The 26,475-nt window shown below is 37.2% G+C and overlaps 1 protein-coding gene across 8 annotated transcripts in view; it reads right to left on the reverse strand.

The window, feature by feature from the left end:
- The window catches only part of FRYL (FRY like transcription coactivator), a 300,849-nt gene that overhangs the window by 149,595 nt on the left and 124,779 nt on the right, over window positions 1–26,475 (reverse strand). For 3 of the 8 annotated variants that reach the window (XM_067735907.1, XM_067735908.1, XM_067735906.1), the window contains exon 1: window positions 3,346–3,363. The exons of the other annotated variants lie outside the window; for them this stretch is intronic. In XM_067735907.1, coding sequence (XP_067592008.1) covers window positions 3,346–3,349 — 4 coding nt within the window. In that variant the 5' untranslated portion in view covers window positions 3,350–3,363. Of the gene's footprint in view, window positions 1–3,345; window positions 3,364–26,475 lie in introns of those variants that run through there. 8 annotated transcript variants of the gene reach the window in all.

The following is a 26,475-nucleotide window of genomic DNA, read 5'->3' on the forward strand; positions in this document are numbered from 1 at the left end:
GCTATATAAGGCAAGGTATACCTCAAAATTCCTTCATGAATGAAGGAATCTCAAACCAGACACCATTCGCTTCTTATGGAAACAAAACATTATTTAATATTTATTAAGATATTTTGCATATTATTTTATGCTAACAAACCAAATCTTATTTCAAGCGATAAGCTGGTAAACGCCTCTTTTTAAAAAAAAAAAATTGTGTCCTGATTTGCAGCATTTGCTAATTTCCATCATGGAAATACTCCCATCATGGCTGATTTCAAGCCGCCGATAATTTAACAACCAGATGGTAAAATTCCTGGCAGGAACCAGGTGCAAAACACCACATCAAGTTACTGTTCATGTATGACAAGGAAACTGACTTCTAATTAAAGTCGATTGTCCCATTTGAATGGAATGTGAACTTAGGTTCTTAGTTTAAGAACTTTCAGATCAGTGGCTTTATTTCCTCCACAACTGCCAGATTTTGATATATCATTTTTTCTTCCTTAAAAGTCTATATTATTAACATACTCTTTGCTTAGAATAACTATTTGCCAAATCAAGTACTTCTGTTGCTCTTCAAATTCATTTATATAAAATGGGCTAAAAAGAAAAAGCGTCCTCATTTTGATCAGATATATATTTACCTCTATTTTCTTTTAACTCTCTTTTAGTTATATTCACTCCATTTAAATCTGTCTTGGGGTGTTACACGACAAAAATTTAAAAATTCTTCCTCAACATTTAATCAGTTCTTCTCAGTACCTTTACTAAAATTTTGTCACTGATTTTATTATCATAAACTAAATTCATACTCAAATATGCTTCCTATTCGCTCATTAACAATCAGTTTTTGTATCAGTACCATTCTTTTAATTATTGTAACTTTTCATAATAGTGTTTATCATCTGTTGGCACAAATACTCCTGGTGTACTCATTATCTTCAGGAATTTCTCACCTATTGTCATTCACTTATACTTCCAAGCTTATGCATACTTTCACAAAATAATTAGAAGAAAATTGACATCTTAATTAAGACGTCTTATCTAGAACCTGGCATACCCTCACTAATTTGTCTTCTTTCATGTACCGAAAGGAAAATGTATACTTTCCTTCATAGGGGAATCTCTTTAATTCTTATTAATTGTCTTCCTAAATACTTTAAGTGTCTATTCTATGTGAATGAAATCATTTTCCTCAGTCCAACTTTTTTTGCTTCTGGATGAATTTCAATGGATAGAAAAATTAAGACTTTTGCTTGTTCTTTGGACAGCTGTTCCTAAAATGTTTATTTATCCTAGGCTAAACTATTCCCATTGAAAACAATTTCTAAACATAGAAGTCCTATGACATCTTTGGCACATTTCCAATGTTTTTTACTTGTAATCTACTACAGAAATATCGCTTATTATAAAGCTGAAGAAAAATGACCTATCATCTAAATAATCCATTATTCACTCAGCCAGAGTCTCCCTGAGGTTATTATTTTCCTGTAGTCTTTTGAACCTTCAGAAGCTCGCCTAAGAAACTCTTCTAAAAATTTAGAAATAATGTGGTATTTTTAAAATATGCATGGACCTAGGAGTCAGAAGACAAGAGCCCTGGACTTGGCTACTGAATATCATTATAATCTTGGTCAAAACATTTAACCTCTCTAAGCTCTGCTTCCCCACCAGAAAATGAACGAGTTGAGTTATATCTCAACTGTGAGTATGGTATCAGAAGCAACAAAAAAGTTGTTTTCATTTTTGTTCTCCACTCTTCTGCCCATAAAAATATTCACTGCCAGTGAAAAACCTATTGTGGCAAAATCTTCTCCTCTGGCCAGACATGAACCAGGGCCTCACCACAGGATGGCCCTAAAGTGAAAATATGAACCCCAGAATCCTGCAGCAAACATACCCAGTTGTTTCATCCAGCAAACCTACCTAGACCCAGGGCTTGGCAGAGGTAAATAACTGCATATGGTTGTGCAGCCATTTTTCTTAGACTTCCAAGAAGACGAGCAGAATCTAAATAGGTGGGCTGAGTCCTCTATACCCCTGAGGCTGATATGACTTAAACAAACCAAGAACAAAGGGGCTTCCTCTTTATCTTAATTGATAGCTAACTAAGGCTCACAGAGACTGAGCCTGCTTTTCCTTCCATCACTCTTGGGATTATACTTTAAAACAGTACTGTAGCTGTATGGCTCACACACTTAATTAGCTGACAAAGAAATACAACTGCACACCTACTGGTATCCAGCAGCCAGAGACAAAGGAAACAAATAAAATATTTACCATTCACCAGCAGCAAATATTATTATAGGTTTCAAAACACCAAATCTATTTCAATTAAAACAAATTAAACAAAGATGCTGATTCTTGCTTTATTATTCAACACCATCCTGAAGGTTATGGGATGATATAAGTAAATGCAATAATACAAGAAAATGAAATCATTGTTATAAATATTGAAAAAGAAGACATGAAGTTTCTTTATTAACTAGCAATTATGTAGGAATGAAAATCGATAAAAACCTATTCACAAATATAAATAGGTAGGGATACATTTAATAAAAAAGCATAGGACTTATATAAAAGAAAATTCAAGAACTTCTTAAAGAACATAAAAAGAAGACATGAACAAAGGTAAGGACATACTTATAGATAAAAGATTTGTTATTATGTGTCAATTCTCACAAAATTAATATATTAATTAGTACAATTCCAATTAAGATTTCAGTACTATTTTGTTTAGGTTGTATTGGATAAAATTATCTTAGAATATACTAGGAGGAATAAATACCTAAGAACAGCTAAAAAAAATTATTTAAAAAGAATATAAACACTATTCTCTAAATCAGAAGATAATATAACTATAATCAGAACAGATTATAACTATAATCAAAACATATCAAAATATAACATAAAATGTTGAACATCACTAATCACCAGGGAAATGCAAATCAAAATCACACTAAGATACCATCTTACACCTGTCAGAATGGCTATCATCAAAAAGACCACAAATAACAAATGTTGGCAAGGATGTGGAGAAAAGGGAACCCTTGTACACTGTTGGTGGGAATGTAAATTGGTGCAGCCACTGTGGAAAACAATATGGAGGTTTCTCAAAAATCTAAAAATAGAACTACCATATGACCAAGCAATTCCACTCCTGGGTATATATCTGAAAAAAGCAAAAACACTAATTCAAAAAGATACGTGCACCCCAATGTTCACAGCAGCATTGATAACAATTGCCAAGACATGGAAGCAACCTAAGTGTCCATCAACAGATGAATAGATAAAGAAGATATGGTGTATATATATATATATATATATATGTATGTAAGTATTTGTATACGGAATACTACTCACCCATAAAAAACAATGAAATTTTGCCATTTGCAACAACATGGATGGACCTGGAGGACATTATGCTAGGAAAAGTAAATCAGACAGAGAAAGACAAATACTGTATGATATTACTTATATGTGGAATCTAAAATACAACTAACTAGTGAATATAACAAAAAAAAAGCAGACTCACAGATTTAGAGAACAAACTAGTGGTTACCAGTGTGAAGAGGGAAGGGGAGAGGGGCAATATAGTGGAAGGGGATTAAGAGGTACAAACTATTACATATAAATACGATACAAAAATACAATGTACAACACAGGGAATATAGCCAATATTTTGTGACTATAGAGTACAACCTTTAAAAATTGTGAATCACTATATTGTATACCTGTAACTTATGTAATATTGTACATCAAATATACTTCAATTAATAAAAACTTTGTAAAATGGGTAAAAATATATATATATAATGACTATATCAGAACACAATGTAAAAGTAATCAACTTAGTGAATATTAAGTACAGATAAATTAGATTAATATAAAAGATTAGAGAACCTCCCAGAAATCCCAGAATACGAATTCAACATAGGCAAAATTAGAGGGGAGGGAATGATTTATTTAGTAATAATGTTGGACTATATTCCTACTCATCTGCAGAAAAATAAACGTAATATATTCAAAAACCAAATTCCAGATGGATATGAAGTAAAAATGTTTTAAAGTCTTAGAAGAAAAAATTCAAAGTCAACATGTATAATCCAGGAGAGAGGGGACTTTTAGCCAAGATAGAATGCCCAAAATTATTAAAAAATAAAAAAGAGAGAGAGAGAGAAAGAAAAAGATGAATGTACTCAACCAAATAAAATTTTTAAATATTTATAAGGCAAATGATACCATAAACAAGAAAGGACAAAGTCGGGGAAAAAACAGAATGCAGATGACAGAAAATATAAAATATTCAAAGAGCTCTTACAAATTTATAAAAAAAGACAACACAACAGAGAAAAAACTGGCAAAAGACATAATTAGACAGTTCACATAAGAACCAATCTAAGAAGACAACAAACATATGAAAAAATATTCAAGCTTTGTAATGCCCAGAAAATGAAAATCAAACTAGCAGTGAGCTTTCATTTTATACACAAATGTTAAATTTGTGCCAAATATTAAAAAGAATAATTGGATCTACTGCTGGCAAGGTATAGGGAAATTAACACTTAGCACACTGCTGATGGAAATGTCATGTCCACCTAACTACAATCCAGTAGGGTGGACAAAAGGATGAGTATTCTGGCCCCTATAGCAGAGCATGACAGATATAAATTTCTTAGATCTTTAGGCTCTTCCACACAACTTCCTGATTACAATTTAGCTTTTATGACCTACCTCACAGGAGAGCAAAGAATGGTCTGCCAGCTCCAGCATTAACGTTCATTCACTTGGCGTATTTCTCACTGTAAATTAGTAAATTGGCAAACATAAAAGCTTGTCTCTGTCAGACTGTTTATAACAATTCTGCCCTCTGGAAAAGATTTCATATCCACTCGCAGCATTCTGGCTAAGTCAAGTTTTCTGACCTGATGCTGGTCCTCGCCAGCCTTCTCTGGCAACTCCTTAAATCAGAATCAAAATCTTTGGAGGGAGGCCCAGGCATCTGTATGTTTTTGAAAACCCCCTAAGGTGGCTCTACTGTGCAGCCAGGGTGAAAACCACTGCCTTCCACTATTCTTCTAAAGCAGAACACTTGGCTCTATACAATGATTTTACTTAAACCTAATTCTGATGATAAACTTTGAAAAACACCGTAAACAAGGAAACCTACTTATATAATACCACAGAGAGAGTTAAATGAATGCATGTCAGGGACAAAGCTCTAGGAAGCAAAGCGAAGGATCGTTCATAAGATAATTCAAAAACCTAACTTTAAAAACTATAGGCCAATATCACTGATGAACATAGATGCAAAAATCCTCAACAAAATACTAGCAAACAATCCAACAGCACATTAAAAGGATCATACACCATGATCAAGTGGGGTTTATCCCAGGAATGCAAGGATTCTTCAACATATGCAAATCAATCAATGTGATACACCATACTAATAACTTGAAGGAGAAAAACCATATGATCACCTCAATAGATGCAGAGAAAGCTTTCGACAAAATTCAACACCCATTTATGATAAAAACTCTGCAGAAAGTAGGCATAGAGGGAACTTTCCTCAACATAATAAAGGCCATATATGACAAACCCACAGTCAACATCATCCTCAATGGTGAAAAACCGAAATCATTTCCACTAAGATCAGGAACAAGACAAGGCTGCCCACTCTCACCACTCTTATTCAACATAGTTTTGGAAGTTTTAGCCACAGCAATCAGAGAAGAAAAGGAAATAAAAGGAATCCAAATCGGAAAAGAAGAAGTAAAGCTGTCACTGTTTGCAGATGACATGATACTATATATAGAGGATCCTAAAGATGCTACCAGAAAACTACTAGAGCTAATCAGTGAATTTGGTAAAGTAGGAGGATACAAAATTAATGCACAGAAATCTCTGGCATTCCTATACACTAAGGATGAAAAATCTGAAAGTGAAATCAAGAAAACACTCCCATTTACCATTGCAACAAAAAGAATAAAATAAAATATCTAGGAATAAACTTACCTAAGGAGACAAAAGATCTGTATGCAGAAAATTATAAGACACTGATGAAAGAAATTATAGATGATACAAATAGATGGAGAGGTATACCATGTTCTTGGATTGGAAGAATCAACATTGTGAAAATGACTCTACTACCCAAAGCAATCTACAGATTCAATGCAATCCCTATCAAACTACCAATGGCATTTTTCACAGAACTAGAACAAAAAATTTCACAATTTGTATGGAAACACAAAAGACCCCAAATAGCCAAAGCAATCTTGAGAACGAAAAACAGAGCTGGAGGAATCAGGCTCCCTGACTTCAGACTATACTACAAAGCTACAGTAATCAAGACAGTATGGTACCGGCACAAAAACAGAAATACAGATCAATGGAACAGGATAGAAAGCCCAGAGATAAACCCACGCACATATGGTCACCTTATCTTTGATAAAGGAGGCAGGAATGTAAGGTGGAGAAAGGACAGCCTCTTCAATAAGTGGTGCTGGGAAAACTGGACAGCTACATGTAAAAGTATGAGATTAGATCACTCCCTAACACCATACACAAAAATAAGCTCAAAATGGATTAAAGACCTAAATGTAAGGCTAGAAACTATCAAGCTCTTAGAGGAAAACACAGGCAGAACACTCTATGACATAAATCACAGCAAGATCCTTTTTGACCCACCTCCCAGAGAAATAGAAATAAAAACAAAAATAAACAAATGGGACCTAATGAAACTTCAAAGCTTTTACACAGCAAAGGAAACCATAAACAAGACAAAAAGATAACCCTCAGAATGGGGTAAAATATTTACAAGTGAATTAACTGACAAAGGATTAATCTCCAAAATTTACAAGCAGCTCATGCAGCTCAATAACAAAAAAACAAACAACCCAATCCAAAAATGGACAGAAGACCTAAATAGACATTTCTCCAAAGATATACCGACTGCCAACGAACACATGAAAGAATGCTCAACATCATTCATCATTAGAGAAATGCAAATCAAAACTACAATGAGATATCATTTCACACCAGTCAGAATGGCCATCATCAAAAAATCTAGAAACAATAAATGCTGGAGAGGGTGTGGAGAAAAGGGAACACTCTTGCACTGCTGGTGGGAATGTGAATTGGTACAGCCACTGTGGAGAACAGTATGGAGGTTCCTTAAAAAACTACAAATAGAACTACCATATGACCCAGCAATCCCACTACTGGGCATATACCCCGAGAAAACCATAATTCAAAAGGAGTCATGTACCAAAATGTTCATTGCAGTTCTGTTTACAATAGCCAAGAGATGGAGACAACTTAAGTGTCCATCATCAGATGAATGGATAAAGAAGATGTGGCACATATATACAATGGAATATTACTCAGCCATAAAAAGAAATGAAATTGAGCTATTTGTAATGAGATGGATGGACCTAGAGTCTGTCATACAGAGTGAAGTAAGTCAGAAAGAGAAAGACAAATACCGTATGCTAACACATATATATGGAATTTAAGGAAAAAAATGTCATGAAGAACCTAGGGGTAAGACAGGAATAAAGACACAGACTTACTAAAGAATGGACTTGAGGATATGGGGAGGGGGAAGGGTAAGCTGTGACAAAGTGAGAGAGTGGCATTACATATATACACTACCAAACGTAAAATAGATAGCTAGTGGGAAGCAGCCGCATAGCACAGGGGTATCAGCTCGGTGCTTTGTGACCACATAGAGGGGTGGGATAGGAAGGTTGGGAGGGAGGGAGATGCAAGAGGGAAGAAATATGGGAACATATGTATATGTATAACTGATTCACTTTGTTATAAAGCAGAAAGTAACACACCATTGTAAAGCAATTATACTCCAATAAAGATGTAAAATAAATAAATAAAGTTATAGTAAAAATTAAAAAAAAAAAAGTCATACAGAGGACCTCCCTGGTGGCACAGTGGTTAAGAATCCTCCTGCCAATGCAGGGGACATGGGTTCAAGCTCTGGCCCAGGAAGATCCCACGCGCCACAACTACTGAGCCTGCGCTCTAGAGCCCGCAAGCCGCAACTACTGAAGCCCGCGCACCTAGCGCCCGTGCTCTGCAAGAGAAGTCACAACAATGAGAAGCCCACGCACTGCAATGAAGACTCAACACAACCAAAAATAAAAACAAATAAATAAATAAAACTTTTTAAAAAAGTCATACATAGTTCTTCCAGTTCATACTAGAAATCTTGATGAATTGATTTCTCTCTCAGCGTTTCAGCCACTTCACTTTACTCACTGTCCATGACCCAAACCACATATCTTGGTGCCCAATGAACCCTCTGCCTTTCATTAGCTGTGATTTCAAAGGGAAAAGTTTCAATGATCTAAACTTCATTGATTCCTCCCTGTGCCCTATATTCCATATCTAGTCTACCCATCAAATCCCATCACTACTAAAAGTAATCCCCCCATCCTTTTTCTGCATAGCTAAATTTTAAGTTTAGGTCCTAATAACAGTCTATGTAAACTCCTGAAAAGTCTTCCTTCACAGTTATCCCTGCCTCTTAGCAGATGAAATATCGACTTCACATAGCAGCCGAAGGGACTACTTTATACTTGAACCATTACTAGGCTCTTATATATCAAACCATGGTAATCCAGTGCCTCTGCACTCTGCATAGAAATGCACTACTAATTACCTTCAGGAATATTACTAAAGCCATTTTGTTGAAACATTATTTTCTTTTCTTCCATAGTCTCCCTACGATAAAAATGGCTCATTCATATACTGCTCCAAAATTTTACATGAATTTTCTTCAACTTTTTTTTTTCAAAACAATTTTTTAAGAGCAGCTTTAGGCTCACAGCTAAATTGAGAGGAAGGTACAGCGATTTCCCATAAACCTCCCGCTCCCACACATGCATCCTTCCCCCATTATCAACATCTCATGGTACATCTGCTACAGTTCATGAATCTATATCGGCACATCATCACCCAAAATCCATAGTTTACATTAGGGTTCACTCTTTGTGTTGTACATTCCATAGGTCTGAACAAATGTATCAATCACTGTAGTATCATACAGAGCAGTTCCATTGTCCTAAAAATCCTCTGTGCGCCACCTACTCATCCCTCCCTCTCCCCAGCCCCTGGCAATCACTCCTCATTTTACCGTCTCCATAATTTTGCCTTTTCCAGAATGTCATAGAGTTGGAAACATACACTATGTAGCCTTTTAGACTGGCTTCTTTCACTTAATAATATGCAATTTTGCTTTCTCCATGTCTTTTCATGGCTTGATAGCTCATTTCATTTTACCACTGGATAATATTCCATAGTCTGGATGTACCACAGTTTATTCATTTACCTACTCAAGGACATCTTGGTTGCTGAGTTGGGGCAATTATGAATAAAGCTGCTATCAACATCAGTGAAGCTTATTTTAAACAAAAAAGAGCCATTAAATGCATATAATGTAAATCTGTTGTTATTATGTTACATTGTTACTATATTGCATGTTAATGGACATTAATTTATTCTTCAATTTTTATGAATGCCTTTGCGAGCTACTTTCTGCATCACATGGATCAATATATACAACTGAAAAATACAACTTCTAAAACATTTCATATGATTTTCTACTATGAACTACCATCACATTTATAATTCATCATCTTCTAGTAGAAACAGGTCTGACAATTCAGAATTTGGTTTCTATAGCCTTCCCCATTCAAAGGGATTTCTCTTTTTGTAAAAACCCTTAAGATGCACCTGGTTGAAAACAAAATCCCATGTGACTGGCTCTGCTCTCAGGCCATCATGGCGTCTCCCAGTGGGAAGGGAGTCAGGGCACCGGCGGCTCCTGGCTGCGGGCCCCAGCCGCTCACCCGGGACCTGGTAGACTCCATGGACAACGAGGAGGGGCTGTACATGGCGGTCGAGCGGTGTCCACTGTGCAATACCACCCGCCAGCAGCTGACCTGCACCAAGTGCATCCAGAGAGGTGATTTAGTCTACTCTGATCGCCATGACCGTGAACGGTTTATAGACAACAAGGAAAGGTTAAGCCAACTTAAGAGCAAGCAAGAAGAATTTCAAAAAGAAGTGTTAGGGACTTCCCTGGTGGCGCAGTGGTTAGGACTCTGCTCTCCCAATGCAGGGGCCTGGGTTCAACCCCTGGTCAGGGAACTAGATACTACAAGCATGCCTCAACTAAGAGTTCACATGCCACAACTAAGGAGCCAGTGAGCCGCAACTAAGACCCAGTGCGACCAAATAAACAAATAAATATTAAAAAAAAAAAAAAGAAGAAGTGTTAAAGCCTATGGAAGGAAAATGGATAACAGATCAGCTGGGGACGCAGGTTCAATCCCTGATCAGGGAGCTATGATCCCACATGCAGAGGGGCAACAAAGCCCGCGTTCCACAACTAGAGAGAAGCCTGCGCACTGCGAAAGATCCCGCATGTCGCAAGGGAGATCCCATGTGCCGCAGCTAAGACCCGACACAGCCAAATTAATTAATTAAAATATATATATATGCATTTAAAAAAAGAATTACTTAAAAAAATAAAATAAATACTCATCAAAAAAAAACCCTTAAAATTTCACTCACTTTAGCAAAATTTTTTAAAATAGCATGCGTAATAAAAACCAACTAGTGGACCCAAAATAAAATTTTCAGAAATAACAGGCACTGTTCTGTAACATCCTGCATTAATAGATTAGGAGGAGGAATAATTAAGAGAACACTGCCCATTCCACCCTGCAAAATGTTAAGCAACTATGACTTTTCAATGTGATAATGAGATTGTAAACATGGTTACCTCCAGAAAAGAAGTCTAAGGGCTTGGCCAGTAGTGAAACTGTCTAAAACGCAATGATTTGGGGTATAAACACTATAACAGGCCAGATACCTGTCAGATGTTATACTTAAAATATTCAGCAATCAGGACAGAGGGAGAGTCAGAACAGCTTCTGGCTGTAAATACCAGTACAGCCATAAGGATGCATTATAGCTGAATATCAGCAACACTGAAGGTAATGAAAAATCTAGTAATGGAGGCAGAATGTGGTATCTAAAGAGTCTGAGAACAGGTAAAAAGCACCAGGCGATCCAAGAAATAACAAGAGATATGACAGTTAGATTCATAATGCAAAGTCTAAGAACAGGATATATATGGCCATGCACCTAGGGAGGTGGGTTTAATCATTAAAAAGGTATGTCAGCAAAACTTGATTCTCATCCAGTTTTACTTTTGTTTTCGGATGAGAACTTCATTCTCTTGAAGGGCAAAGCAGGGTCTCATATTTGGAAGAAATGGAAAACCAAAGATTTTGACAAGGCAAGGCTCAGGAAGGAAGAAGTACCATTAATAGAGGTGGAGCCTTTGACACAAGAATGGGTAGCAGCCCAGACATTGGAACTGATGAATAAAACCAAGCCAAAACTCATAGTGAGGTTAGGCTGATGCTGATCTGTCTAGACTAGCGAGCTAGGGCTCTCCTAAACCAACGTCCCATCTAAGCATAGGACTGGACCCAGGATTTGATGTAAGACTGAGTCTACACATGACTACAACAGAAGGTACAAACAGGAAAAGGTTGTGACATCAGGATTTATGGAATAGTGGGTCTGAAACTTACCATACGTATTACACTGACCTTTTTGAATACTCTCAGACACCTAGGAATACTGTGACCATCTGTGTTGCAGTTTCCTGATTTCAAATTTCCTATCTAATTATTAGATTATGTATCAAATTTAAAACAAATCATGAAACCAAATACTTAATGAGTTAGATAATCAGCTGCACTTCTCACAACACAAAATGTTTAGACTTGAATATAAAATCTGTCTTTTGTCAAATGAAGTAAACCTAGCTTAAGGAGTCAGAACATTTAAAATAAAATTGGAGAAAGCAGGCTCATGATTCCTAAACTCAATGATATCTGCAGCTCGGAACTCCAAACTCAGGGACCATCACAGACTTCAACTGTTCCCTTAACAGCACACTGAGTTGGCTGCCTTGTCTAGGCTTCATTTTTTAAAGCAGACAGATTTTTCTGAGGGATGAGAGGGTATCTGGGCACTAAGCAGTAGGTGATTCTTTTTCACTACGACCAATGGATACATCTCTGAAGTTAATGTCAATGAGAACATAAATTACCCTACCAAATTCATTTTATAAAAGCCTAGTTAAAAATCTCCTTTACCTCCCATATCTACCCCAAGACCTATTGTTCCTAGTCTTAAATAGTCCCCATATCCATAATTGAGTTAGTATTTTGTAAAGCATTTAGAAGAGCACCCACCCACCCATGTGGTAGGCATTACATACGTGTTCGCTAAAGAAATAACATTTGTTCCGCCTTCATCTCACATCTGGTCTACTGTAATAGCAACCTAATGCATCTCCCTATACATGCTGCACCCCTCTCTCTTCCCCCTTTTCTGTCCCCATCCCATGAAAAATGGAAGTCTGATGAAATCATCCCAACCAGTCACAAAAGCCATCAATGACTTCCCATGTGTTTTACGTTTAAGACCAAAATCTACAAGACAGTCTTCAAGATTCCACGTGGTCTGGCCCCTGCCAACCTCATTCCCATTACTGGCCCCATACCTCTCTGCTCCAGACAAACTGGTCATATTTCCTCCCACCCCCCAGTACATCATACCTCTTCTGCCCACCCACACGTTCCCCGAAATTGTTAACTATTTCTTCCTTCACATTTTGCTAAAGTCTCACTAGATCAGGGAAATCTTTAAATTGAAATATGAAGGATTAAAAGAAGTTAGGTGGATAAAAAGTCTGAGTGTGTGCATGTGTATTTGATTTATTTGGGGGGGTTTTCTTGTGCACTTTAACTTATCTGAGCCCTCTTTTACTCTACTATAAAAATGGCAATTTATCAACTGATGAATGGATAAACAAAATGTGGTATATTCATACAATGGAATATTACTCAGCCACGAAAAGTAATGAAGTCCCAATATATGCTACAAATGGAATAACCTTGGAAATGTGGTAAGTGAAAGAAGACAGTCACAAAAGAACACCTATAGTATGATTCCACATATATGAAATGTCCAGAAGAGGCAAATCCACAGAAACAGAAGTTAGATTATAGGTACGAGGTTTCCTTTTGGTGTGATAAAAATATTCAACAATTAGAAAGTGGTGATCATTGTACAACTCTGAATACACTAAAAACTACTGAATCACACACTTTAAAAGGATGAATTTTATGGTGTGTGAATTATATCACAATAAAGCTGTTATTTTTTTAAAAGCAGCAATAATAATAGTTTCCCTCAGATTTTCAGGATAACACGAGATTTAATAAAAGTATGTGTAGGGCTTCCCTGGTGGCGCAGTGGTTGAGAGTCTGCCTGCCGATGCAGCGGACACAGGTTCGTGCCCCGGTCCGGGAAGATCCCACATGCCGCGGAGCGGCTAGGCCTGTGAGCCATGGCCGCTGAGCCTGCGCACCCGGAGCCTGTGCTCCGCAGCGGGAGATGCCACAACAGTGAGAGGCCCGCGCACCACAAAAAAAAAAAAAAAAAAAGTATGTGTATATGTGATTGTACATACACATACACACACACACACACACACACACGCACGTTTACAATATGTACTTAACACAATACCAGACCCATAAGTACTTCAAAAAATAGTACGTATTATTTTAAGCAAATAACGCAGATTTTAACTGAAATTAGATGATTGCATAATTGTGCTTTTAGGATTTGGCTTTTACTATTTTTGCAATCCAGGAAAAACATCTGAGCATTAAAAACTCTGTTTATGAATTTTTTTCACTGTGCTAAAATTCAAGTAAATTATGCAAATTTAATTTCTTAACACACTATATCTTATTCACATTTTAATTTCTAAAACTGTGGTTAAAATAAGTCAATTTATTTCTTCTATGTCTGTGACAAAAACTGAATTCTTTGAAACACTAGCTCTCATAAAATCGCGTATGCAAAATAAATTCTATAAATTAATATATTTATGAAAGGTAAGTATATTGATAATAAATGCATGTGACCTTAAAGCATTGCAGATAAATGACTAGATAGATCTCAGTACTGAATCTTGCCTTGTCTTATCAATTTTAGGGAACTAAGCCAATCTTTAAAATGATAACGTCTTCACTACAGAGCTGGTTTAACAGAATGTTCCTGATTCAGTTTTTAAAAGAAGTAATGCCTAAAACTGTTGGCACAAAGACAAAATCCTGAATTTAGGCCATATGAATGTCACTTCATTGTTGTTACTGAAAGAAATAAGCTCAACTATAATCAAACTTCAGCAGCACTGTACCAACATTCTGCCGGCTAAGCAGGCCTTGAAACCAGAGGGCCTCTAGTAATTAATATAAAATGTAGCATTGAACATTAATACAAATCATGGCAAACGTATCTTATAAACATGAAACATTATCACATTTAATGATAAAGAAATATAATATACACTGCTATTAAGTTGTTTTCAATAACAAAAATCAGATTTTTGTCTCTTTTTTCCTTTTTTCTTTGGATAGGGGTAATATTTGAAATATATAACTTATTTAATGGAAAAATTACTTTCCATTTCTGTTTTCTCCCTAAAAGCTATTAATAAATCAAGTTTTTCTCAGTTTTTCCCAATTCACAATTCACTAAATCGAATATCGTAAAATGTTATTATTATTTTTTTAATCACTGAGGTATCCTTTTATGCATTCCTGCTTCAGGAACTGTTCCCCTGAGAAACATCAGTAATATAATAATAATTACATAGTCTAAGAGGGCTCGTATATTTATCCTCCTGCCTTCTTTCCTATTATTAATCCATTCCAACAAAAATGACTGCAGCCCTAAGCTTTATCTTAGTTGCCTGCACATTTACCAGAAGCCAACTAAGCATTAAGTACACAAAGAACAAAACCACAATCAACCTATGCCCTCTAGGAGCTTATACTCAAGTAGCAGAGGAAGACATGAATAGCGTGCTAAGTGTAATGATACGGTAATGTTAAAGTGAAGAACAGACCTGGGGAAGCATTTAGTATCTGGCTGACTCAAGAAAGGGAGGGTCTTCAAACATGAATAAGAATTCACTGTGAAGCAGACAAAGGGGTGAGGGGTAAGAGGTGAATTCTACGCAAAGGCAGCTGCAAATATGAAGGCATAGCATGCTCCAGGAATTGGATGAGTATGGCAAGAGAGGAGACTGACAAGGTGAGCAGGGGCTAGATGACGAAAAGCTTCATCACACAGGGGACAGGAAGACTGTGAAGTAAGGAGGGGAGAGACTCTAGGAGCAGGCATTTAGCAGGAACCCTTGGCAGCAATGGGAAAGACGCAGAGAGGACAAAAAAGAAGCAATGGCAATAACCCAGGTGATACTGAAGGCAGAGGGCTGAACTAAGGCAGGTTAAGTGGCTGTGAAGCAGAAGGCAGGAGAGACTAAGGACGCTTTAGAAGGTCGAATGACAAGTCTTGGTGAATGAGGCCTGAGACAGGGGTGTTCATTCACCCCTGGTTTCTGGCTCAGGGAGAATGTGGATGGCTGTACTGCCTACCACCACGGGGAGCATCCTATCATTCAAAACTAAACTCCAATGAACTCCTTTCCTGCTAAGTAAGTCTTCTCCATCCCCTGTGGTTCAATATGATTCCTTCCATCCCTGTACTCCCTCTGCCTGTTGTGTATACCAGAAATTTGGTAAGTCATAACGCATACTCCACTTAACTGCCTTATTGTGAACTTTTCATGTATATTCCCTCTCTCTGAGTAAACTAGAAGTTCCTTAAGATCAAACATCACACCTATTTGTTACAGAACAGTATATGTTCAATAAACATTGGCTGATTCAAGTGTTGGTATCATGAAAACATCCCTAGGAAGAGTAGTTAACCACTGTCCTTTTCTAGGGTCTTAAAAGTATTCTAGGGTTTCCCTGGTGGTGCAGTGGTTGAGAGTCCGCCTGCCGATGCAGGGGACACGGGTTCGTGCCCTGGTCTGGGAAGATCCCACATGCCGCGGAGCGGCTAGGCCCGTGAACCATGGCCACTGAACCTGTGCGTCCGGAGCCTGTGCTCCGCAACGGGAGAGGCCACAACAGTGAGAGGCCGGTGTACCGCAAAAAAAAAAAAAAAAAAAAAAAAAGTATTCTGTCTCTCTTTTTAAATACAATAAGGCTAGGTGAAGGAAAAAAAAAAAAAGACATCCAGAGATGCTGGTGAAATAAAAACATTCTCCCACTTCCCAAGACTAGGGCAGACGTGGTTAGGGCCTTACTGAACAGTGAGACTTGTCACTTCTTTTCAATATTAACCAACTGCTTTATAACTATAAAAACATCTTCAAGACGTTTATACTATGAATGCCCAAGGGTGATGGGATACCCACAAACTGAATCATTATTTCACTAACAGCTAACAACAAAGGCTTTACAAACATCAGTTTTGGGTTCACTCTTGGATGCAGGGAACATGATTACATGAGATTTGGCTGTGGCTGGTTACAGGGTTCAGGCAATGACATGTAGAAATGTTTAAATGGTCACCAAACAAAGTAACCACAGAGTTCACAAGCATCTAAACAAACTAAGTTTTTACAGGACAAACTGCTGTGATATAAGCTGATACACTGTTCCTCTATAAGAACCCATTTATAGCTTCATTCTCACTATAAAACCGTCTTTCTATTTTTAAAAAAGTACATGGTGAGGATGGGGGAAGGAGGGAGAAGAAGAGGGAAAGGGAAAAAAAAATGATTAGAAACCAGAGTCTAGTTTATTCTAGTAAAAATATATTCTATAGTATCCTTTTAAGTAGTAAAAATATTTAATTTAAATTAGTCAGTGATTATAATTCTCCCACTATTTTAACTATGTATATTCACTTAGAAACTTTCCTCATACGAAGATAATTTTCTGCCATCTGGCACAACAATATCTCCATATGGAAGCATTACTTACAAATCAAAAATAAAAAAACAGAGATTGTAAATGCAGTATACTTGGCATAATACAAATCTCCTCAAATTATATTCTATAAAGTTTTAAGAGGTTCCCCCCCATATCAACATTTGCTCTTTTATATTATTTGATTACAAAACAAAACTACATCAAATATTTTGGTTAGAGAGTTAGCAGGAAAAAGTTAAATTTAGTCTCTCATATTTTATTCATTAGTTTGCTCAGGCAGCGGCAACACAGTTGGGAGCAAGAACAACTGGGTTCTAATTCCAGTTCTTTGCCACCATATGACCTTGGAAAAGTCACAGTTTTTCTATACTTCAATTTTCTGTGGGCAAAACAGATATTATAGCAGAATCTTTGCTTGCTTACTTCATTAGTCTGGTATCATTTTATTAAGGTAATTTTCACAGAAAAAGGAAAGAAAAGAATAGAAAAATTATGGTGAGAAATAATTTCCAGAAGTGTTTTGAGAGCTTCAGAGAAAAGTGTCATTGGAAATCACTGGGAAGACTGAACAAAATCAGTGGTTCTGCCAAATCCACATATTAGGAAAGGAGTTAATAAAATAAGAGCTCAATGATATTAGTTGTAATGACTTAACTGTGAACTCTGAAATACAAGTACATCATCCTGAATGCTCTTTGTCAGAAAATTCACTACATATGAAAATTATTCAATGTAACTTCAATTATAGGACTAGGGGAAAATTACGATCATTATATTACACTATCTGATGACTTAAGATAGCTGATGTTGCTTCAAACATTTTGTGCTAACAGAACTATGGAAGAGTACTGGTATTCGATAACCCTGCAGACAGAGATCAGAGTCTATTTGTCATTTTCCCCCTTTTTGACCAGTGGAGAGAAACTTTGCCAGAATGACACAAATTAACAAGAAAAGCCAAGGCTGGTCAAAGAATATTTAACTACCCATACTACGTCTGCCCAGTGTGTGCATATCTAGGTTTTTCTATCTATCTTACTGATTACTATTCAAGAAAGTATTCTTCATGTTATTTTCAACAGCTTTAATTCTATCTGAATTGGGCTAAGGAATTAGCATGCAAGGAATGGCAATGATCATACCTCAGCATTTCTCCTGTTTAGGCAAATATACTTACAGCTGCTGCTCCAGGACTTTAACAAGGACTTTATGCTAATTTCAAAATACACAGAATCCTGTAGACTCAACAGTGTGTCCCAACTGGCTGCAACAGCATTAGTAGCAGCAGCAATGGATTTGTTGATCTCTCTCCGAGCTGCTGTCCCTTCTGCTCTCACAGGCAGCAGAGTTTTGGCCCACAGTGCCTCGGCTTCATTACCATGCAGTCTCGCAGTGACGCACAACTATAGTGGAAACGCTGCTGAATGCAGATGAACTATCCAGCTGAATAAAAGCTTACAAGTTCATCACGAGTGCCCTGAAGGACACCCTCACCTTTCCTGCTGTAGATATACACGTGGCCGCAATCATCGGCTCTGCTTATGTCCCTGTTATCAGTTTTGACGCTACTTTCAGTGTAGTCACTACTGCTAGTAAACAGACAAGGGTAGAGCTCTGCCCTTGGATGCCAACTTTTCTCATTAGCTGAGAGCCTTCGAAATAAGAAATGAATTTGGATCTAGCATAAGATCTTTAAGGCTCTTCCTGTAATAGCTGACCCCCTCCCCCACCAAAAAAACATCAGTGGTATTTATCCCACTCCAACCAGTGTTCTCTGGGTGATTTTAGTAGTAAATTCTCTCCACTCCTCTACACGCCCAGGCAGTAAGCCGTGACTTTCTCAGCGTGCTTATGATGATGCAGAGTCCACTGCCTCACTTAACCCACCGGAGAGAACGCTGGCTAATGGAATCAAAGGATGATGTAATGAACACCGTGGCTGAGCTTCCATCAGCCTCTAAAACTGCTCAGCTCAGGACAAAGTTTCCTCTGCTACAGGCAACTTATTCAAAAGCGAGAACTCTATTTAAATAATGGGATTATTTTAAAACGTAGGGTCTTCTATTCTTAACATAGCACGTAATTCCCCTGAAAATCTTATAGTCAGATATCAATGAATAGCGAGAAATCCTCTGGCCAAATAAAATGCACGTTTTAAAAACTTTATCCTATAAAAGATATTTTAAAATGGAAAACTGAAAGCCTGTACTGCTCTTCAAAAAGTAGAAAAATTCTAAAATCAAACAATATTTTATGTTAATATCTGAAGAAAAATGTCTTGACCTCACAATTAGTTTACTGTGACTTTGAAGGTCAGTGGGGGGGTGTTTTTCCATATGTGGCAATACATTTGTATTGATCCACCTATATTTTTTATCCTTTAAATACCACAAGAAATAAGTAAATTCAGTGATCAAAGTCATAACTGAATAGACTAATCATAGCCAAATGGCTAGGTGCTGTATTAAAAGCTAAAAGAATATCCTTCTGTGCACAAGTACCATACACCAATGGATAATCATATTCATTAAGACACATTCAGTGGTAATACTAGTATTGAGAGTGTCATTTAAAGCTTGTATTTTTCTTCAGAGTAGTCCAGGAACTCTGGAATAAGTCTGTGGCCATTCCTACCCCTGAACAGGTCCAAAATCTAAATTTAAACCAGGGCCACGAAGGCTAACCAGGCAGGACTCCAATACCACAATACTGTTGTTTGGCCACATCTTGATCAGAGACATCTCAGGATCAGGTAAGAGCAGGGTTTCCTCTGGCCTAATGGAACACAAATGCCTCATGGAGTTGCATGAATAAAGGGTATTCCACAGTCCAAAAACACTGCCTACTACATCCATTCTTGTACATTAACGACATATGTCAACAAACAAAAGGCTCTCGGTTATACACAAACCAGTTCAATTTCTCTTTTTAGTTAAATTATTCCCCCAAAGTGATTTGACAATACAATCCTCTTTTCATCAAACAGCTGTTAACAGATTCAGGGAATAAACTGATCTAGACCCAAAGACACTACACCAGTAAATGCCAAGACTCAGAACCGAACCACGTCAGCAAGCAGACAAGTTAGAAGGCACACACAGATATTTTACCATAGTTTTTCTACCCCTACTGAGCTAATAAGACTTTCAGTCTCACACAAATCTTGAAAACTACTTAATACTATCTGACTATAATGTCCCACCAAAGTAACCAGGGTTCATTCTTAGTAAACCTTTATAAACTATAACAAGCAAAACCAACTGTCATACAGAATGTCAGAGTAGGGTACTTTTTTTAAGGGATGGGGGTTAAATAATAGGTGATTTTCTCACAACCTTAAAAAAGGATTTTCTTCTGCTGAAGTTTTGTTTACATGGATCTAAAAGAATAAGTCAGAACCTGAAGTTTCTCTTATACCTAATGAGTCTGTTACTATGTATATACAGCCAAAGCAAATCAATAGTTTCTTGGAGACATAGATGCATAAAAATTAATTTCAGGGCTTATCTTGGAAGTTCCATTTACACTAGGACTTCCTTGTAGACAGAGGGTGAGTGAAAATTGTGTTTTCTATTTATACGGAGAATAATTCAACAGGCCCATGTGGGCAGAGCCTGGGTTCTGAGCTTTATCCTGAAATGTAAAAAATAAAACAAATAGCATTATTATTCCAACGCTTAATCACAACTAACAAACATTAATGGATTAAGTATCTCCTTTCTAAGCCTTGCCAAACATTCATCACCCACATCGCTGAAGTAGTAACTAGGAGAACTATATACGCACCCAACAATTCTTTTAGAAGACTGGGTCAGAGTCCCACATTATTCCAAATGCTTTCTCAATCCCTCAACTACTAAGCAAATTTTTAAATTACACAAATAATAATACTCCTATCATTCTTCAAGTGATCTCTCTATGCTTAACCTAGCAATTAATCACAGAAACAAACACATAGCCTAAAGCTCTTGCAAGCTTGACAAAAAGCCAGTCAAAATGTCAGTCAGTCTTCTACTTTATTCTTTCTATAAATTCAGAATTCTCCAAGTTGCATCATTCATATATACTTTTTTGTCTCATCACCATAAAAAGATAGCAGCACAAATCATTTCTCGATGGCATATCCTGGGCAAAGCAGAAAAATCTACTTTGTATAATTTCCTTCAACAACTCCTCTCCACCTTTCAGACTGTAATACTGAAGAATGCTTTCAAAACGATAAGATTTAGAACATTTTAAAGAAATACGCAGTTTCAATATTATGAGCCTTTGCTGAGGTCCTCCTGGCATGGGCCAGATACTGTGAAGCACTGGGTACAAAAGATGACCGTGCCAGTCCTCTTGCCCCCAGGGAATTAGAAAGTAGGTGTCCTTCTTTCTTTTAATCAATTTCCATTTATTTCTATGCCCTTTTCACTGGCATTTTAAGGATTCATGGAATTGGTTACTTGCTTTACATTTCTAAGTAGAGGATCGATAGAGGTACATCCTAGTAAACCAAGAGAACGTGTACCAGGAAAACTTCTCAGTAAATCCTACAAAAATATTGCCATTTAGATATGTTCTAAATGGATCCAAACAAAATGCTCTTTAATAAAAAATGAAGTTTGGATTTAACTGACTACATCATACAATATAATCTAATAGAATTTAATGTTCCACCAACCCAAAAGGAAATAAAAGTCTTCAATTATTAACATTCTTAGGAAGAGTACAAATATAAAGGATCATTCCTTATATTAACACCTTTTAAAATATCTAGAAATTATTAAACTGGTATCCAAACAACCATATTATGGAAAAAATAGAAACTTGGCAAATTTTTCTACATAAAATATCAAATATCCTATCACTCCTAGAGCCTTTCACAGTCCCCACATATTTCAGCCTCTTCAGAAAGTCCTCATCTCTTCTGGAGTTTAGAAAAGAGATTGAAAAGCTCTAGGTATGGAAGGAAAGATGCTCTCAGGTCAGTTAGGTATTAACACCACACACGAAATGCAAAAAAGAAAAAACAGAAAAGGCTGTAAAAATCACTTCCTATTCTGTTTTGTTGTATTAAATAATACAACAAAAAATTAACAATAATCATCTATAATTGTAACAGTAGTTAACATTTACTTTTTTTTTTTTGTACAATCACATATACACATACTTTTTTTTTTTTTTTTTTTTTTTTGCGGTACACGGGCCTCTCACTGTTGTGGCCTCTCCCGTTGCGGAGCACAGGATCCGGACGCGCAGGCTCAGCGGCCATGGCTCACGGGCCCAGCCGCTCCGCAGCATGTGGGATCCTCCCAGACCGGGGCACGAACCCGTGTCCCCTGCATCGGCAGGCGGATTCTCAACCACTGCGCCACCAGGGAAGCCCCAACATTTACTTTTTAGTGCACTTAATTCTACTTTCTTCTTTCTCTATTTCCCAAATTTTCTACCATGAATTTGATTTAACATTTTAAAACTTCATTACAAAAAGAAAGCAGAGCTCCTTGGAGAAAAGACTGATTCTAGGGCTAGAGCATGGAACACACAAGATAAGCCTGGAACATCTTGTAGGGCCAGAAAGTGAGAAAGGGCTCAAAACACAAAATAATGTGGGTATGTCAAAGGGATATGGGAGCCAAGTGATAGAGCTGCCAACAGCCAAAGCTAACACTCTGAGCAACAAAATAAACAATGTAGTTTTGGAATACAACCCAAAGTATAAGATAAATAGCCACTGAGTCTATACTTATATAAACAAATGATTAAATAAAAGAGAAGAGACAACTCTCACACTATACAAAAGAGTTAACCTAGCAGGCTTGACTGATAGTCTTTGAAAGGCCTGCTTACAATATTGGCCCTTGGCTAGCATCCAAGAACTTAAATTTTAAGAGGGGCCCACCATTCCCATGATAAGAGTGGCTCACCATGACTAAATTGCTAGTACAAACAATATAGCTTATGCTGAACAACTGCTTTCCCTTCAGGGAGTCTAAAACTGGGTATGTGCCATGTCATCAGCCCCAATAAAAATCCTGGGATCTGAGTCTCTAATAAGCTTCCTTTCTATGAGGAGAAAATAGAAGATCTAAAAATAGACTCAAACAGAACTTTGAGAGATAAAACACCTAAAACAATAAATTTAATGGGTGGGACCAAGAAAAGATTAGATTCTGTGGAAGAAAAGACCAGTGAACTTGGAGAAATGGAAATAGTAACTCTCCAAAGTGAAGTCCAGATGATAAAACAAAGGGAAAAAAATGCACAAAGCCTCAGAGACCTTTGGAACAACATCAAATAGTCTAATCTATGTTGGAATATGCCAAGGCATACCATACGCAAACTGCTGAAAACCAACGACAAAGAGAAAAATCTCAAAAGCAGTTGAAGAAAATGATAAATGATAAGTTACATACAGAGGAACAAAGATAAAAATGAACACAGATGTTTCATCTTCGTTGCTGCGCATGGGCTTTCTCTAGGTGAGCGGGGGCTACTCTTCATTGCGGTGTGCAGGATTCTCATTGCGGTGGCTTCTCTTGTGGAGCACGGGCTCTAGGCACACATGCTTCAGTAGTTGTGGCACGCGGGCTCAGTAGTTGTGGCACACAGGCTCAGTAGCTGTGGCTCACGGGCTCTAGAGCGCAGGCTCAGTAGTTCTGGTCCACGGGCTTCGTTGCTCCATGGCATGTGGGATCCTCCCCGACCAGGGCTCAAACCTGGGTCCCCTGCCTTGGCAGGCAGATTCTTATCTACCGCACCACCAGGGAAGTCCCAGGAAGAGACCTTTTATTTCTCGTTTTAAATTTTCTTTATGTTAACTGACTGCTTAAAGCAAAAGTGCTTAACAACGTACTATCAGGTTTATAATGCGTGTAGAAATAAAACATTTGACTACAATAGCAGAAAGGATGGAGAGGAGAAACAGAAGTATAAAGTTTCAAGTCCCTACGTTCTACATAAAATATTATGCTATTATTTGAAAGTAGACTGTAAGCTGAAATTCATTTTGTAAACCCCAGAGCAACTAATTTTTAAAAGAGAGAGATCATAAGCCAATAGTAGAATAAATTAGAATACTAAAAAATATACAACTAATCCGAAAGAAGGCAAAGGAGGAAGGGAAAACAGACAGGACAATTAGGAAACAACCGCAAGATAGATTTAAACCCAACCAAGTCACTGATTAAATATAAATGGTTCAAACACGGCGTGGAAGCATCATGTCAGGTACAAAAAGGATAATTTAGTGAATAAAACAAAGCTTTGTGCCCTTGGGAAGGTTAGGATACAATGGTGGTGATAAAGAGTGTGTGGTATGTGTGGGTGTGTGTCCCCACATCCATCCATCCAAATAGAAACTAAGCAGTTGTGATTTAGTGCTGTGAAGGCAATAAAGGGGGTATAGTGACAGAGAAAACCAGAGGAGGCCCTGCTGAGTTAGGGTGATCAGAGATGGCCACTCTGAGGGAACAATATCAAATCTGAAATCTGTTTAGCAGTGGATCTTCTTCTGAAGAATGAAACTTTATGCTTAATCCCCAAAAGAAAAACAGACTGAAATCAAAGTAACCCTGGCTGACCAGGGTTAGAGCACCAGAGTCCTACCCACTTGCCTGAGGAGATTCTCAAAGAATCCTTGAAATACCCATAGGGCCCCAAGAAATATTGAGGTCAGTAATTGGATGCTATAGAAGAGTTCTGAGCAGGAACAAGGTCAGACAGACCAACCTGATTGGTGAAGTGGAGAATGGACTTTAGGAGAACACAATGAAAGTCGATGGACTATCTAAATTGCTGAGGTGAGAGATAAGGACTAAAAAGATAAATAGTATACATACTTAGAATACAACAGAAAAGGGCAAAAAAGATGGGAATAGGAAGACAGATTCCATTTTTTCCTAATAGATACTTCTTGATGTATCTGGTGACTGACAGTATAGGGAAAAAAAAAAAAAAAAAGCGGTAAAGCTGAAACACTCAAAAGTGAGCCCTAGGCTTAGGTGACTGTGTGGACAGTGGTATTAACCATGGACTAGCCAGGTGTGGGTCACATCAAGAAGGGCTTGGACAACATAAATCTAAAGTACAAAAGGGATGTCAGAACTAGAGATAAGAGGAGGACAGAGACAGAAGAGAAGCAGACAGACAGCCAATCCCCCAAGCTCTCCAACTTCTTCTCCATTTATGAGGGGGGTAAACAGAATTCACTATTTTCAAATACATGCTGGCCAACAATAACCACAAATTAATGAATTCAGCTGAAATGAAGAAAAATAAAAAACAAAAGAAGAGACAATAATTCAAACATGGCACTATAAAAGAGCAAATGAAATAAACAAGTGAGTAATGAAGGGACACAAGGATCAGAATTCCATCTAGATTTCTGGAGAGAAAGGTTTCAGGTCATGACCAAATGAACTGCTTATTTTAGAAGTATAAAACAAGGTTCTGAATTAATGGTCATAGCTATAAAAGGGTCTCAAAAAGTAAGTTTTAGACAAATGTCACAGATGGGATTAATGCATCAGTATATTCACAAATTAGCAGCATAAAACCAATAAAGCATTTTAACGAAGCTCAATAACTTGGGGAGTGGCTACCTATACAGCAATTATATTACTTGTGAATGACGTAAAGTACAATTACTGTTACCTTCTTGACACAAGGTATTTATTAATAGCCTAACTTATTCCTAGCTTTTGGTTTAAGTTCTTTTTTATATATTTCATATGTAAAACAAAAAAATTTCTTCCTCTGCTTAAAATGAAGTAGTCCAGACCCTGTAATCATACTTTCTCCTCTGTCCTCACAAACCATACCAATTTGCTATCATTTGGCCCAATGCTAAGATATTATTATTTCTTGAATGAAAAAAATCAATTTCTGAATATACTTAAAATTAATTCTTGAGATCTTAAGAACTCTAGACATCAGAAGTTAAATTTAATTGCCTGAAATAATTTTTGAAGATACTGGTGAAAAAAATCCAGCTACAAATTTTCTATTCAAAAGGCTAGCTATTGGATTTGTAGTTTTACAACATGCACAATGTATATTCACTGCCCCAAAAGAAACTAGAATTGTTAATACTAAGATACTTTCATTGTCAACACACGGTATACAGATATACTGAGAAGAAAAGAGTATATGCATTACAACTGGTCAATCCTACTGGGAAAGAATAGGTAAAATTCTATGAACCATGAATAAGGGAGAACATAAAATGTACTGTCCAAAGCAGGACTTTTTTGAGCGTGAAAATAGGCATGAACTATTAACAACATATCAGAACAGAGATGTAAACCATTAACTGTCCAAGGTCAGTGGAGACCAATGGTCACTTTATCCATGAAGCACCATCACAAAGGCTCACGACTTCCGGCCAACACTTCCCTTTCTGAATTTTTCCTACCTTGTCAGTAGCACAATAAGCTTTCAGTCAACTAGAAATTTTTATTATTAGAGCCCCCTTTTATATCACTCAGTTTTAAAACAAAGGGGTGAGTTGGCAAGGCTGTAATAAAGTATAAGAGGAACAGTCTAAATCAGTAAAGGAAAGGAAGTGTCAAACTGCAGAGGCACTCAAATGTAAAGACAA

This window comes from Pseudorca crassidens, chromosome 4, assembly GCF_039906515.1.
Source record: "Pseudorca crassidens isolate mPseCra1 chromosome 4, mPseCra1.hap1, whole genome shotgun sequence".
Classification (NCBI taxonomy): domain Eukaryota; kingdom Metazoa; phylum Chordata; class Mammalia; order Artiodactyla; family Delphinidae; genus Pseudorca; species Pseudorca crassidens.